General features: G+C 48.9%; 2 protein-coding genes across 2 annotated transcripts in view; both read right to left on the reverse strand.

The window, feature by feature from the left end:
• Positions 1-13: 13 nt before the first annotated feature.
• Positions 14-2,839, reverse strand: zgc:86609 (ER membrane protein complex subunit 3-like). The gene is made up of 9 exons (XM_068747516.1): positions 2,769-2,839; positions 2,204-2,368; positions 2,030-2,087; positions 1,777-1,870; positions 1,328-1,432; positions 1,086-1,167; positions 788-867; positions 632-714; positions 14-495 (listed from the first exon to the last, which is right to left on the reverse strand). The coding sequence occupies exons 2-9, from the start codon at positions 2,356-2,358 to the stop codon at positions 382-384; spliced, it is 771 nt and encodes a 256-aa protein (XP_068603617.1). The 5' UTR covers positions 2,359-2,368; positions 2,769-2,839; the 3' UTR covers positions 14-381.
• Positions 2,840-7,289: 4,450 nt separating this feature from the next.
• Positions 7,290-15,529, reverse strand: part of LOC137903349 (IQ motif and SEC7 domain-containing protein 1-like) — a 40,409-nt gene continuing 32,169 nt past the window's right edge. The window contains exons 6-17 of the mRNA XM_068747505.1: positions 14,739-15,289; positions 13,565-14,485; positions 13,289-13,447; positions 13,087-13,209; positions 12,840-13,006; positions 12,548-12,687; positions 12,274-12,399; positions 11,954-12,053; positions 11,048-11,209; positions 9,783-9,992; positions 9,080-9,129; positions 7,290-8,495 (exon numbers count right to left, since the gene is read on the reverse strand). Coding sequence (XP_068603606.1) covers positions 7,290-8,495; positions 9,080-9,129; positions 9,783-9,992; positions 11,048-11,209; positions 11,954-12,053; positions 12,274-12,399; positions 12,548-12,687; positions 12,840-13,006; positions 13,087-13,209; positions 13,289-13,447; positions 13,565-14,485; positions 14,739-15,289 — 3,915 coding nt within the window. The remainder of the gene's footprint in view (positions 8,496-9,079; positions 9,130-9,782; positions 9,993-11,047; positions 11,210-11,953; positions 12,054-12,273; positions 12,400-12,547; positions 12,688-12,839; positions 13,007-13,086; positions 13,210-13,288; positions 13,448-13,564; positions 14,486-14,738; positions 15,290-15,529) is intronic.

The following is a 15,529-nucleotide window of genomic DNA, read 5'->3' on the forward strand; positions in this document are numbered from 1 at the left end:
ACAGGTTTGGTTTTGATGTTCGTTTATTAAAGTCCGTCCTGCGGGATGAGAATACGAGCCGTGGTTTAGAACGGTCTCGCCAGTAAACGGGGCCGCTCCACTCTTGTTCCTGTTCCAGAACATTTCTAGAACTCGTCTCAGAGACTCTGACCCCCCCCCCCCTCCCCCCCATGGCGACCATGTGAGGTCTGGAGTTTTTTGCTGGTTGAAACGGATTTGATTATTGTTCAGTGATGCATTCAGGTAAAACCAGCCGTTACAGTTCTGGGCCTCACAGAAAGGCAGATGTTGATGAAGTTCCATGAAGGAACCCCCATGAAGGAACCCCCATGAAGGAACCCCCATGAAGGAACCTGTCCCGTGTTCTCAAACAGGTTTGACTTAAAGGTCCCGGCTGAAGAAGGTTCCAAAGTTTAGGTCTTTGGACATCAGCTCCTCCTCCACGTTCTCCAGCGCCCACTTGTGTTCCACGGTCTCCAGCGCCTCCCACTCCGTCTAGAACAACAAACATAAATACTGTGTGGACAGTCTCTGATTTACTTCAGTAGCCTTCACAACTTCCTGGGTGACATCGCCCCCCCCCGTGGATCATTTCCTGTATTACAGTTATTTCTGACAACCCGATTCTCACCTTGAAAGCCTTGTTGGGGTCTGGAGGCATCGCCATAGCAGCGCCCGTCATCTGCGCCTGCATGATCCTGGATTGGTCGGCAGCTGTGAGATTAGAGTTTTAATTTATTGGCTCCAAACTAAGCTTCCACGCCGGCCCAGCCGGCACCAGACTCACCGTTGTCCTGTCCCAGGATGAGGCTGTACATGCTCCTCAGGCCGAACACGTTCAGGAAGTACCAAGAGGCCGAGCTCACCCTGCAGACGGGCACAAATCCAGCGATTTATAACCAGTTCTTTTGTTTACACTGAATGATAAAAAAAAAAAAAAACTCTGTTTCAATAGCTAAATTATTTTCTTTAAACTTTGTACCAATAAAAAGGCGCAGAAACATTTTTACATGAAGCGTCTGAAAACAACATTTGCAGCGCGCGTGCTGCCTTCACTGTCTGTGGTTTTTGGCGGTGCTTCGTACCAGGAGGCGTCCAGGGACAGCAGGTCAATCCCTCGCTGCAGCATCGGCTTGAACCGCAGAGTCAGCGGGAACGGCACCTTGGCTGGGAGACGGCGGCAGATCGACACGCCGTCATCGTCATGATCAGCGGCACGGAAAACAAGCTCGGCCACCGCGAAACAAATATCAGACGCCAACGCGGGGTTTTTTTTTTTGTTCAGGCAGTGAATCGGACAAACGTCTCCGACAGCCGAGGAACTTACTGATGACGAATCCAGAGAACACCCAGTTGATCCATCCACCAATCACGATCATAGGCAGGACGTTCGTCAGGTTTCCCTTCATCATGTCAGTTAGCATGCTGGTGTCTGCAACACACACACACACACACACACACACAGGTGGTTGTAAACAGCCTGTGTGCATGTTACTGCCACCTATTGGTGCTAGTAGCACATAGCAACCAGTATAAAACATCTTTATGGAAAAGATGATCATGTATACTAATTGATTATTTATAATAAAACGACTATTTGAAAATGAAGCTCTTCTTTAGTTTGTGCTTTTAACACGCCCTCAGCTGAAAAGCTACGTCGCCTCATAGAGAACGTCAGGATACAAGAACAGCGCTTTAAATGTGAAACTGAACATCCCCCAGACCAAAACAGGGGAGCAGCAGCGGTTACTATGGCGATCCAGCAGCCTCACCCACCCGTCATGGGATTCTTGGGAACGACCTTCCGCTTGACCTTCTTGAAGAAGCCAGTTTCTGCATCGTTGAAGTAATACTTCCTCATGGCGAAAGACTGAAACAGATCAGCTTCATTCAAAACTCCAGACATTTAAACCGGTTTCTCCTTAAAGGGACAGTGTTTCATTCTTTGTGCCTATAGGTCGGTCTGTGAATAAGGCTTAAATAGATGTTCAGATGTTTTAGGGAAACGGCCAGAATTGTGTGCGCTCACCTGTCGTGGAATATATTTTCCATTCTCTCTGAGGATGCGGCTGCGCATGAGCACCTGGCTAAACACAAACATTAGCAGAATTTCACGTTAGAGACGGCATCGGCCGGTTTCCCAGCGGACCAATGGGAAACACCGAACGAGGCGCGCTGCTTCAGCGGGAGCTCAGATCAATACCTGTCAGAAACCTGCACCATGTCCACCTTTTTGTCGCTGTGGAGCAGCTGGGTCACGTAGTGACGGATGATCCCGACGAGGAAGGTGATGATGACGATGGGCAGGACCACCCACATCCGAATACTGGAGTCCAGCAGGAGCTCCGGGCTCGCCATTGCTCCTGATCTGAAAGAGGACCGGAACTCTGATCACTTCATCCTGACACTAAACTGGTGACTCTATTCAGTGACGCATTAACTGCTTATAACTAACCTAACCACAGACAGCAGAAAGAGCTAAGAGCAGCTAACAGCGAAACTCACCCAACCCCGATCTGGCACCGAGCTTCATTTAACATAGCTGACGTTAGCATTAGCTCTTTTCCCTGAATAGAAAGAATAGAAAGTTGACTAAACCGCTGTCGGCTAGCCGGCTAGTTAGCTTATTCCACCTTTAAACCCCGACTCCGATGTTTCTCTTAGCGCGGCGTGGTTTTGTTTAAATGCCTTGACGAACATTCTGTCGCAAATAATATCCGAATATATGTATAACGTGTTTATATATATATATAAATAAAGTAACTTACCACATTTACGAAGTTAGAGACTTAGCAACACGCTCCTAAGTTGAAAGGAAACGAAGCAGTAGCACTTCCGGTGAAAACGGAAACACGTGACAAAAGCCAAACGTGGAAAAACTTATTTTGGGGAACACTTTATGAAAATAACTATTAATACGCACATTACACATATATATCATATGATTTATGATTTAAATCATATATTATTGTTTTCTGTATTTATTAGCCGCTGGGGGGCGGGGCTAAGACGTGTCCTTAGTGAGTGTGTAAGTGTCCAATCACAACGCAGGGCACACAGGACTTTGCATCAACATAAACAGATTTATATCTTTAGAGCAATAAATATTTCCACTTTTTCTCTGCAATTTCAGAAACAAAGTACAAGTAATATATATTTATATACACAGCTAAAATTCTCCATACATAATTTTTAAAATAATGTCTCTGTTGACACATATTTGACTGTACTCATACAATTTTACAAGGACTATTGCAGTCTGTCTTTGTTCTACATGAAGAACAAGAAAATGTTTTTTTTTTTAACATGAAGTGGGCCATTGTGTTGTTCCCCCCCAAACCCCCCCTCAATCCACTGCTATTGTTTCGATACACAAAACACCATCCATCTGTACACGGTAACAGGAGAACACAGCATTTTTAACTCCTGGAACCAGATCTCAGGTGCTTCATTTTTCCTCACATTTCCTGTTTTGCCTGCAGATTTGTTTCTACTAGAGTTAAAAACTGGATCAATGGTTCCTGGTGTAACTAAACGCCCACTGAGGAGCAAAGTCAGGAGTCGCATGGTAAAGTTTCAAACAATGATGGTTATGTACATTGATGTTTATACAGTTTCATTCAGTGCAGATACTGTAATAAATACCACATACCACATGCAAACAGACCTGGGCAGAAAAAAAAAAGAAACAAAATTGAGCATCCAAAGGATCATACCTGTGTTTGTGATCTTCTTACGCTGCATGATATCTTCATTGTTTCTTGCAAACCATTCAAACATTTAAAATTGATTTCCTACCTTCCAGACAACTATTGTTTTTTTTTTTTCAATAAAAATCTATTGCAGATTTGTGGCAAACCCATCATGGGACTATTGCTGCTGTTACATCCTGTACGCTATGCTAGTACATCTGAGAATGTACTTGATTGCTGAACGAGGGCTTCGAGACAAGAGGAGATTTTTACATTGTTATTTTTTGCATCCAATCATTGAATCTCAATTGCGTAAAAAAAACAACAACAACCTTACTTTCTGAATAATTAGTTCTGCCATGGAGGCGGTTTTCGCCTGCTGGTGGTAGCTTAGTTTTGCCAGCAGAACCCATGCCCCACAGATCAACCAAGTTTAGTAGAAATTATTTTGGTTGTTTTGATTTAACTGAAAATCATACAGGGAAAGAGGTTCCTGGATCCATCCCTTCACTTCAATCTGACACATGCTGCATTGTTGCTTGCAAGTTTCAAAGTTTCATGGAAACCTGTCGGTTGTCGTATGGCGAACCAATCAATAGATTTCAGTGACAACAAAACCTCCTCGGCAGAAGTCAAAAAACCGGCAAAATGTGATACAATCCCAGCACTTCTAATAAATGTGTTGATTGATTGAAGCGGAAAAAAAAAAGAAAAGAAAAGGTAAAGAATATACAGTTTAAAAAAGACACAGCATGCAAAAGCATGGCGCTTCAGAAAGGGAAGTCTAGTGAGGATGTGCTTCAGCTCGGTCATGCGGTGGACGAGAGTGAAATGTTGTGTAGTTACTGGCGAGGTAGGTTTGATCCAGAAGATCTTTGTTTTGAGCTGTTTTAGCCTGGTGTTGGTGTTTCTGTTGGTGAGAGGAAATACTTGATGACTCAACGACCGTAACAGTTCGTAACAGTTGGTTTTAAAGAGCAAATGTTGCACATTTTCATTAAACAGTTGGCAAAAAAGGTTTCGTGACAGGTCCGAGATGTGCACAGGCGAGCATTTGCTCAAGCATGCAGGAACGAATGCAAGTTTTCATCACAGTCTGTTTTAAAACATATTAGAGTATACTAGCTGAACGTTAGTCACAAGAAGAAGGATCTTGGTTTTGTTGTAAACATATTAAAATTAAAGAGATATTAGTGAGCCCATAAGATGCCCGAATCAAAGAAAACATCTTCCGACACTTGTAAGCACATAAAAAAAAAAAATGCTTAAAATAGAAAACAGCCCCAGGAGTACATTATGTTAGCAGAAGCTTGTCATACAACAATACTGATACTAATATTGGTAACACGCTCTAAAAGGTCACAGAGGTTTTTCAGATTGAAAAGAATAGGGGACCGGACAAGGTTCCCTGAGGAACGCCGACAAATTAAATCTCTGACGGTTTCCATAAATGTCAAATCTCCTACAAAAACACCCCCAGATTTGTATTGTTTTGTTTTTTCTAGTGAGGAACCGAAGAAGCTCCAATGGCCTGAAGAACTTTTGGTTTTTAGAGTATACATTTTAATTCAGTCAGTTCTGCACTTGCAGAGCTATGAGGCTGGCCTCTTTGAAAATAGAACACACTGTACAGTTAATATCTACAATCGGCACATTCACGTAATCACAGGGAAAGTCAAAATGAGTCATTCAGAAAACAACAAGCACTGAGAGGTTTGGGTCAAAAAGATCAAAGAGATCAGGAGAGCTCAGTGAAAAGGAAGGAAAAAGTATACACAAATTGGTACTTAAAGTGCAAAAATTGTGAGTAAAGAATATTTTCCTCAGTACTGTGTGACAAATTCTGCATTCCAGTCCTGTGAGATGTGAGACAGTCTTTCACAGGATGAAATTAGGTCCAGTTCAGTATTTTTGGGTGAAAAGGGAGACAAAGGTCTCAGTCCTTCAGATAGTTTCTACAAATGCAGTAAAGCATATTCGTTATAGGCTGGATGGATACAATCAATCATTTACTTCTGATTTAGATGCTGTCTTTATAATCCAAGATGTTGAGATCATTTCTTACAATCCTTCAGTCTGAAGGCACCTTATTCTCCATTTCACAAAACATACAGAAAAATTGAGATTAAACGTTTCACCCTTTCTGCGACTTCTAATCCTATTGAGAAAAGACAGAACGATTTGAACTGGGTGGGAAAGTAATACTTTTAAAAAACAAAGCTAAAAATGGGGAGAAAGTCAAACCATTGTCAAGAAAAATCTTGGGATTTTGAAACGGACAATTAAAAGAAACAATTTTGTAATGTTTTCTAATGTAATTAAATGTTTTTTCTTTTGTAAAACAACAAATGTGCATTCGCTATTTGCAGTTAATGTGTATGTTAAAGAACTAAAAAAAATTAAATTTCCCACCCAGTTCTGTTGGCATTTCCAGTCACATATATGTTGAGAAATGTACAATAACAGATGGAATCTCTTTCATGCTTCAACTTCATTCAAGGCAGACAAATCAGACTCCCATAATGCACCCTGTTTGGCAACTTACATCATAACTTCGCTCCCTGGCAACAACGAGAGTCGCACAGAATACAGATGATATATAATTCCTTACAAATTCTAACACTCCTTTAAATATGCTTGCTGGGGAGCATTCCCTTTAGAAGAATAAAACATCTGGGGGAAAATCACAACGTTACACAAAAATGCCCAAGAAAAAAAGGATGCGTTTCCCACTGCTGGAACCCTGTAATCCACAAACACTAAAGGCTATTAAGAATTTTTGCAACCACAAAGGTAAAAAAAAACACCTGTAGTTTCTCTTATTTTGATGGCTTGAAGTTTTCAAAAAGCTTCTTTTGTGTAGAAAGTCTCCAGTAACCTCAAATAATGCACTTTTTCTAGTAAAAGAAATGCTGGATTGGGGCTTTAAATGATAACATTCCCTCCCGTGCTCAGGTTTTGCACTATTCCAGGGGTCATGTTGCCTGTCAAAGACACAAACTGCACCGCATCAATGCTTCTCAGTAACACCTCATGGCTTGTAACATGTCGACAACCAAAACAAGCGCTTTTTGTGTGAAAGAATCAAAGTGGTGTGCGATGAATGTGATTTTTGGAATGAAAGGATTTGCCGCGTTCTCAGGCGCACTGTCCCGTCAGCTAACGGCGTACGTAGCCTTAGCATCAAGCGCTAACCGGTCTGTTCAGTCCTCAGGCACTGTTCCTTTCACGTCTGGTGAACCACTTGTCTCGCTGCAATGACAAACTTTTTCTGTCGATGAAGCCCAGGCCACCTCTGAAGAGCCCGACGGACGGCAGGACGCTGGGGTAGGTTTCCTGCTAGTTGCCCCCAAAGGATGCAGGGTACCCAACAGGCGCCTGTCCACTAGCCGGGGAAGTGGATGTGAAAATAACACAGACTGAGTAATTTCCTCTTCCCCGCTCTCAGTACTCTCCTTCTCACAAGGCGGCCATTTTGATACACCTGCAGCTGCCCTCCGCCTCTCCTCCTCCTCCTCCCTCTCTTGCTCCCTCTCACTACCGCCCCCCTGTGGCTCATTATGGGGTGGAGGACCACCGTCCTCAACTTCTGCCTCCTCACACAACCGTGCTGATCCGGCTGACCGGTTTCGATTTGGGACACCCCCCTTGCCCTGCGGCCGCCCCCGGGTGCAGGGAGAGCGGGCCTGCCGACGGGGGAGGTAGGGGGGAGTGTGGAGGTGGAGGTGGGATGGGAGTGAGAGGCGGATACTGGGATCCGTAGGGCTGTGGAGGTGTCTGGGTGACGAAGCGCGCCGTGGGCGTCTGGGGGGGCGGCGTGGAGAAGATGAAGTGGGTGGATGGAGAGGCGGATGGGGAGGGGCTGAGCGGGGAGTGCACGTGCACGCCGAGGTTGTGAGGGTGTATGTGAGCGTGTGGGTGGGGCTGCGAGTGCGAGATGGTCAGTGGGAGCTTTCCTCCTCCACCTGGCCGTCCCGCCGATGGCTGGGCGTGGTAGAGTCCTTGCGGGGTAGTGGGGGTTATGGGCGAGTGAGGGGACAGCGGCGGGGGCGTGATGAAGCCCATGTTGTAGCGCGGGTGCTGTGCTGCGCCATGTTGCATCCTCTGATGCTGCTGGGCATGAGAGAGAGCGCAGCCGGGGGGGCCCTGCCGCCAGGGTGCGGAGAATCTGTGTGAGAGGGCGTGGTGCTGTGGGATGCTCTGCATGTGATAGCGATGGTGATGGTGGTAGGGCGGGGGCGGCATCTGTTGCTGTTGGTGCCCAGTCACACTGGCTCCTCCTCCTGCACTGTTGCCGTGACAGTACTGAGCGTGCAAGGCCTGGAGCTTGGACGGCCCCCCTCCAATAACTCCCGAGTCCGACTGTCCGAGGTTGGGTAATGGGGAGGGGCATGGGGAAGGGGAGGATGGGTGGGGGATGGGAGGTGCGGGGGCGGGGTAGTGGGGGGGTGATGATATCATCAGGGGACTCTGAGGACCCTGTGGGGTCGGCGACATCATCGTCAGGGGACCAGGAACCTTGCCTCTGCGACTGCCAAAGAAATTCCCCACCAGACCGACCGGGCCACTCACCATCCCTCCTCCGCCACCAACCCCTCCCCCGCTCATGGCTGGGGAGCTGGTGGCCCCCCCTTGGTTGTGACAGAGCCCCGGCCCACCCCCTACCCCTGTACCGGGGCTCTGAGTAGGGCGGTGTGGCCGGTAGGCTGCTGGAGACGTCGGAACCATCATGGGGCTGTAGGATAGACCTCCCACAGGCAGGGGGTGCTGCTGGTGAGGCCGGGGGCTGCTAATAATGGAACCCTGGAAGGAGATTAGGGATTTGCACCAAGAAGAATAAAGAAAAGAGAATGAAACACAGCTATGAATTAATTAACACAAAAATAAGATAGACGTTTTATTCTCCACTGGGGACGGTAAAAAATCCAGATCAGCAAGTCTCTACAGCCAGTGAATGGATTAATTCAATACAATCATGGATGCTTTGATGTCCATGAAAGGTTGCAAAGGGGCGGGGCATGATCCCAGTTTGGAGGGGAGCCCTTCTAGCTGATGACCAGGTCGGCTGGAACCAGAGGCTGTTCAAAGGCTTCATCCGGTTTCATTTGATTTCATGATTTCAAACAGGCAGATTTAAGGACAGACGTGCTGGCGGTGTGGAGACGAACAACCGAAGGCAACGACTCCAGCAGGGGTGACCTTTACTGCACGTCTGCTCTCTGCATCCTAAGATGGAGTGACGTTGTCCAATCACGTGGCTTCAACAGGCTGATGGGACGTCGCAGAACATTTAGATGGACGTTTCTCAGGACTCAGACGAACATGCAGTGAGTCATGCTAGCAGTTCACATCACGCATGCTCACCCCCCCCGCCCCTCCAAACTTACTTCAATGGTACTGTCCAGTGACCCCACACTGTTCCTGCGACCACGCTTCCCTGTTACCCAATCAAAATGAGCCATGGTTAAAATGTCTTCATCAACAGAATCTGGCTGAAAGCACGCTAACTAATGCTACTGATGCTAATGGTTAGCTAAACATGGCCAACTGTGTTGTCACGGAGACGTCTTCGAGATGCATCACTCAGATGTTGTCTTCACTATAATCATGGGACAAGACATGGGGAGAGGACATGCTAACCAAGCTAGCTAATATTACAGCTCGACGCGCCATAGACCTTTGTGATGTCATACTCGGATACAAATTAATTAACTGTCGCTGATATCCGGGACAACGAATCAGTCAGTAAAAACACAATCCGTTGATCTGAGGAATTCAAGCTGCTTGATCAATAGTAGATTTCACTGATCGACCTGACGCGTGATGGGGCCTGAATCATTTTCAGTTAGCCAGTAGGTGGTAGCAGAGCAGCGACATTCGACTACTGTAAATGTGTATTTTAGATTTCATCGCTGTTTCATAAGTTGCATAAGTCCAGCGTGGGTTTACTGTGAGTCACCGAGACACGACTTTAAGACTGCAGCAGTAAACACAAACGGTAAGTTTGTCTCCGGAGGTCATGGAAATGTCCCACGGTCCACTTTCCCGCGGTCGCACACGCGTGTCCGAGCGCAAGCCTGCCGTCCTCACCTGTTTCTGAGAGGTCCCTCAGGGAGGAGCTGAGCGCCGTGCGTTTGAGTCCGTCCACCGAGGCATAAGTGTCATCAAGGCTCGGCCTACCCAGAGTGCCGTTCACCACCTCGCCCTTGACGGGGCCGCCGCCGGCGATGCCACCTGGCGCACCCCCTCCTCCCGTTAATGCACCAGGCCGCATCACACCTTTCTGCTTCTCGAGCTCAGCTGGAAGGAGAAGGTCGATGTTAAAATACAGCCGTCCAACAGGAAGAAACAGAACCTCCCAGGGGGAGGTAAGGATTTAGACGCCGCTCTGGAGAAAGTGTCTCCTATTTATTTTTTATTTAACTCTTTAGCTGCCACAGTAATTATAATAAAATATTCAGTTTTGATATCACTTTTTTAAAAGGTTGTAACGTAAAAATTGTTAGAGATAAAGCCATACTGTAAATGAGAAAAATCATAAGTATGAACCAAAGTTTGTGATGGGAGTAAATTAACGCATCTAATAATGTGGAAAAGTTCCATTTCAAATGCAATCATCACGCAGGAACGAAGATAATCGATACAAAATCAAAGCAAAACCAGAAAGCCACCACCTTGTCTTGTCATCACTTTCAGGATCAGCACTGGACAGCTCCATATGTAGCCGGCTACCTATGGAGCTGTCCAGTGCTGATCCTGATCCATATGTAGCTGGGATCAACATTTCAGCACATGCTGGAAAAAACAAAAAAGTTCAAATAACTTTCAATAGTCACTGCCAGCAGATTATTGATTTCCTGACTGCAGCGTGTTACTATTGTTATTGACATGTTGCTGAATTTTTCCGTTTGATCAGTTCACTACTTTAGTTACAAACGTTGCATATTCAATTGCATAGTTGTAAAAATATATGGATAGATTATTGCTGTTATTATAACATAAATCCTTTCAATTGATCAGGTTAAGAAAACCACACTACTCCATCGATCAACAATCAAACTTATTCAAGTGAATAATATGAAATGATAAATAAAGAAAAATATCATCAAACACAAGTTATGGCATTAAGTTTGTTCAAAACTCTTTTGTCACAGTTGAGAGGGGCAGAACTGCAGAACAACCAACAAATGTGGGCTGTTAAGAACATGTAACAGATGCAGCATTTAAAAAAACAAATGTCTGCACACAGCTCTCGCAGGCCACAAAAAATGACTTGGAGGGCCACATTTGGCCCCCGGGCCTTGAGTTTGACACATGTGATCTAGGTGCTCATACTCTTCATTCGGATCACTCACACTCCACCCGGTACTTCTCCATGTCCTGGACCTCTGCGATGCTCTCTCGGAGGTCGGAGGTGAAGCGAGCCCTGTCCTGCTGGCTCGGAGCCGTGAACACGATCAGCGCCTTCCTCTCTCCTCCGGGGTTTGACGACGTCAGTCTGATACCGTGAGGGTAGTCTGGGTCACACACACGCGCACACACACACACACACACATATTTAATGTTTTCTTTGAATAAGTTGCAGTTTGACCGATTTAAATTTGCACGTAAGAAAAAGTGAAAACCAAATGTCAACTCTGCGGCACCGTTAAAAACAGACGTGTTGTTCACATGACGAACACAAATCAGCCGTGGAGGCGCCGATGAGTCATGAGGGACAATCTGTCATCATCGCCGTCTGCCAGCTCACATTTAGCTCCAACGGGACAAGCAGCGCCGTCAACAACAACAACTAAACAACTCTAATACACAATGATGACCTGCATGGCATAGAGCTGCTGATGGGAGGAGCTACGGTGTGACGATGAGCTAAAAATAGATATCAATCCTCTACTTTCATTTCATCACATCCATCCAGTGCAATAAACCCCCAAATGATGATGTCATATCTGGGAGGTTACACTGAGACTAAATCCCCATCCCAAATTAACAGGAGACGTTTGGGACGTTGATCCGAAGCCTCTCTGAACTCCTCGGAGAGGCGCTAACGGGGAACATTTGAAACGCCATCAACTCCAATCTGCTGCACCGGCCGACGAGCGCTCAGCTGAAACGGGCTCTGAACAGGATCGTTCACGTCGGCCAAAGTCTGTGTAGGTTGGGCGACTCATGCAGCACAGAGGCCTCAGACTGACAGTAATGTATAGGGAATCCTGTGACGTGCTTGCAGAGGTCCTTGATGAGTGGAGGCGGGTACTCACAGGTGTTCTGGAAGGTGTGGACCTGCATGTCCAACAGAGGGAATGATTGTCTGAAATTGTAGGTTACAGAGGTCTTCTTCTTCTGGAAGATCTTCGTCACCTGAGGAGGAGGAGAAAAGAGACGAGGAGATGAAGCGAGGAAGGGGGGGGGGGGGGGGGGGAGGAGTGTTTGACGATGTTCCTTAGTCTTTGTTACCGGCGGTCTCACCATGGCAGCTGAAACTAGACCTGAACCTCAAGCGGACCCTGGACCTGAATCCAGTCCTCTCACGGCCTCTTCCCCACCTGTGCTACAGCAGAGCGCTAACTTGTCTCCTCACCATCAGCAGGTCGTTGAACAGGAAGACTTCCCGTTGGTGGACGCCGCTCCTCTGGCCTCTGTTTGGATCCGGAACCTCAAACAGCTGACAGCAGCAAACCAGCCTGCGATGAGGAAGTGACAGAACCTGTGGTTCAAACACAAAAACACGGCGTCAACACGGAGCAGCAGAATCTACGGCAGTTTGTTGGGACTGCGAACGCATTGGAGGGACATTTAAACGTTGAGACGTTCGACATTATGTCTCGCCAGGAGATCTGAGGACGTTTTCTTACGGGCTTCTTGCCGACCACCATCCTCTCCACCGCCTGGACCTGAGACACGTGGTCGTCGTTGGTCCTCAGCTCCCATTTCTGGATCCTCCCATAGATGGCCACCAGCAGGTCTCTGGGGATGTCCTGACCGTTATCCACACCTGAGGGGGGGATGGGGGGGGGGACCCCGGAAAGAAGCATCCAAACAGAAATTACCTGGAAATCATTCCATGAAAGTTTCACCTGAGAAAAACGTAAAGTTAGACGTGAAGTCTTCGCTGTTGGCTCAGATGGAGACGACCGACTGACTGACCTCGTAGGTTCTTGATGAAGTCCTCCAGCTTCATCTTCCTCTCCGCCTTGACGTTGGGGCTGTACATGTCCGTATTGAGGAGGATGATGGCGAAGGCCAAGATGAAGATGGTGTCCGGATTCTGGAACTGCCGGATCAGCACCGGGTTACAAACGCAGTAGCGCTGACTGGAGACAGGGGGGGGAGAAGCGTGACTGATACGCCCGCGCCTTTGGTCGACTCGTCTCCTCGGGATGTCCGGCAGTACCTGAAGGCCTCGACCAGCCGCTCCACCCGCTGAGCTTCGCCCTGAACTTTAATCTGAGCCTGGAACTTCCTCAGAGCGTCGTCCAGATCCATCCCTGAGAAGTCCATCTCGTCCAGGACGCAGCTGCAGACACAGCAGGCGCTCCGTGAGCACTTGGGAGTCGGACGCGTCTCCGGCAGCGTTCCGGCGACGTGCTACTCACTCCAGGACGTCCTTGTTGAACTGCTGCCGGCTGCCCAGGAACTCGCCGATCATCTGCCGGCTCAGACCCTTCCGCTCCAGAATGAACCTGGCGATGCCCACCGGCGTGTCCGACACGAAGCCCCTCTCGATCAGGTACTGGATCCCTTTCTCCGGCTTCCTGCAGACGCGTTTCTCTTTAAAGATTATTTGTATTTGTTTGTAGCCCCCCCCCCTCCCCCCCTCCCTGCTCTTCCTGCCCCACAGATGCAGATGTTTGCAGCTCAGTCCCACGTACTTGTTGAACAGGTTGAGTCCGATGCGGTACTGCCGCCGCTGCACCACGTCGTTGTTGAAGGCGGGAGAGTCCCAGCTGTGGCGACTCTCTCTCTGATACGTCTGTTTCCCCGGCGCGGCTCCTCCCATTGGCTCCCGCAGGCTGTCTCTCGACGAGGAGCCGGAGCTGCAGTTGTTGACCGTCGTGTCGTCGTTGGAGTTGGTGGTGGTGGAGTTGACGCTCTCGTTGTCCCCGTCCGAGCAGAGGAGGTGGTGGTGGTGGAGGTGGGGGTGGGGGTGGGGGTGGTGGGCGTGGTCGTGGTGCTGCTGCTGCTGCTGCTGCTGCGCCTCCATGTTTTGGAGCATGGAGGAAGAGGAGGACAGCGGCGAGGGCGTTAGCGCCGGTGGCAGGGGTGAAAGCGGTGGTACGGGCGAGGGCAGCGGGGAAGACGGGGGTTCTGGGTAAGCGTGGGGCAGGTGTTGGTGGTGCAAGTGGTGGTAGTGGTGCTGGGCGAAGTGAGCGTGCTGCATGTAGGGGCTGCCGCCGTGCCCCAGGTGCATGTGCATGATGTGCGGCTGGCTGTACTGCGGGTGGTGGTGGAGGATGGTGGGCAGGTGGGGCATGGGGGGCGGGTGAGGATGCTGATGGGGGTGCTGGAGCGGGTGAGGGAGCGGATGTGAGGGCAGGGTCCGGGCTGAAGGCATCGCTAAGGGGACGTTGGCGGGGCTGCGGGTCTGCCCCTGCGCCGTGGCGACCGAGCGTCCGTTTGGTTTGTGTTTGATGGTTCCCTGCGGAGAATCCGCTTCGCTGCTTCCACCTCCTCCTCGCTCGTCCTCGCCACTCTCTCCTTCTCCTCCCCTCCTCTCGTCCTCTTCTCCTCCTCGCTCCGCTCTCGACGGCTCCTGCTCGTACACCAGACGCCCGATGGAGCCTCGTTCCGACCTGAGGATTGGGCAGACATGCCGAGATAAAGCAGATCGATTTATAAATCTTCCCTCACAGGGAATTGATTTGTGAGTAAATTCCATGAATTCCATGAATTCCGTAAAACATTAAACCGTAAAGCGTTAAACGAGAGGAATTCTGACAATAATTAAACTTGTTGACTAAAAAAAATTATGTTTTTATTGACATTTTAGTTGATGGTACCAATTTATAAATAGTTTGTGGAAGCTCTCTGATTGGCTGCGCTGACCTGTCACTCATGTCCACTGAGCTGTCACTGGGTGGTTCGATCGTCAGGACGGGTAGATGTCCTCCTCCTCCTCCTCCTCCTCCTCCTCCTCCTGGCCTCCCTCTGTACTCCCCACGACACTCTGTGCAGGGAGTGCTGCTCCTCCGACTGGCGATGCTGCCGGCCTCCGTGTCCCTGCTGTCCTCCCTCCCCCCCGCACCGGCTCCCCCTCCTCCCCAGTACTCCGTGTCGGAGCTGGAGGCAGGGCGGGAGAGGGGTGAGGATGGGAGGCAGCCGTCCTCCATGTAGAGGGTGACATCACTGAAGGAGGTGGCAGTGCTGTCCTCGTGCATGGGGGCACCTCCTCCCACTCTCCCCCCCACACGGGAGGTAGGGTTGGCGCTGCGCCACGAGCACTCTCTGTAGTCTTCGTCTTCGTCTTCGTCTTCTTCCTCTCCTTCCTCATCCTCCTCTTCCTCTTCCTCCTCTCCCTCTCCTCCCACTTCCTGTGAGTCTTCCCGGCCGGATTGGCAGGTGAGGGAGTCGTCCATGGAGTCGGCCAAAGACTTAACCTACAGCCCAAAGTCAATATGAGCCCAAACAAACAAGCAAACAAACATAAACACAAACACGGGAAGATGAGAACGTTTTGTTTGCTTGTTCGTCGTCGGGTGGCGTTTACAACGAGGTCGTTTCTGAATGACGTGAGATGGTTGGACGCCGCCCTCGTCCCCCGTCTCCCGTCTTCCGTCTCCCCCACTGCTGTCACCTCTCCTCTCCCACTCGCCAGGGACCTTGTCGTTTCCTGATTG

The sequence above is a fragment of the Brachionichthys hirsutus genome, chromosome 2, assembly GCF_040956055.1.
Source record: "Brachionichthys hirsutus isolate HB-005 chromosome 2, CSIRO-AGI_Bhir_v1, whole genome shotgun sequence".
NCBI lineage: Eukaryota > Metazoa > Chordata > Actinopteri > Lophiiformes > Brachionichthyidae > Brachionichthys > Brachionichthys hirsutus.

Coding starts and splice junctions, on each gene's coding strand:
- zgc:86609 (XM_068747516.1), bottom strand. CDS start 2,358: ATGGCGAGCCCGGAGCTCCTGCTGGACTCCAGTATTCGGATGTGGGTG. Junction 2,088..2,203: donor ATGGTGCAGGTTTCTGACAG/GTATTGATCTGA, acceptor GTTTGTGTTTAG/CCAGGTGCTCATGCGCAGCC. Junction 496..631: donor ACCCCAACAAGGCTTTCAAG/GTGAGAATCGGG, acceptor TTGTTGTTCTAG/ACGGAGTGGGAGGCGCTGGA.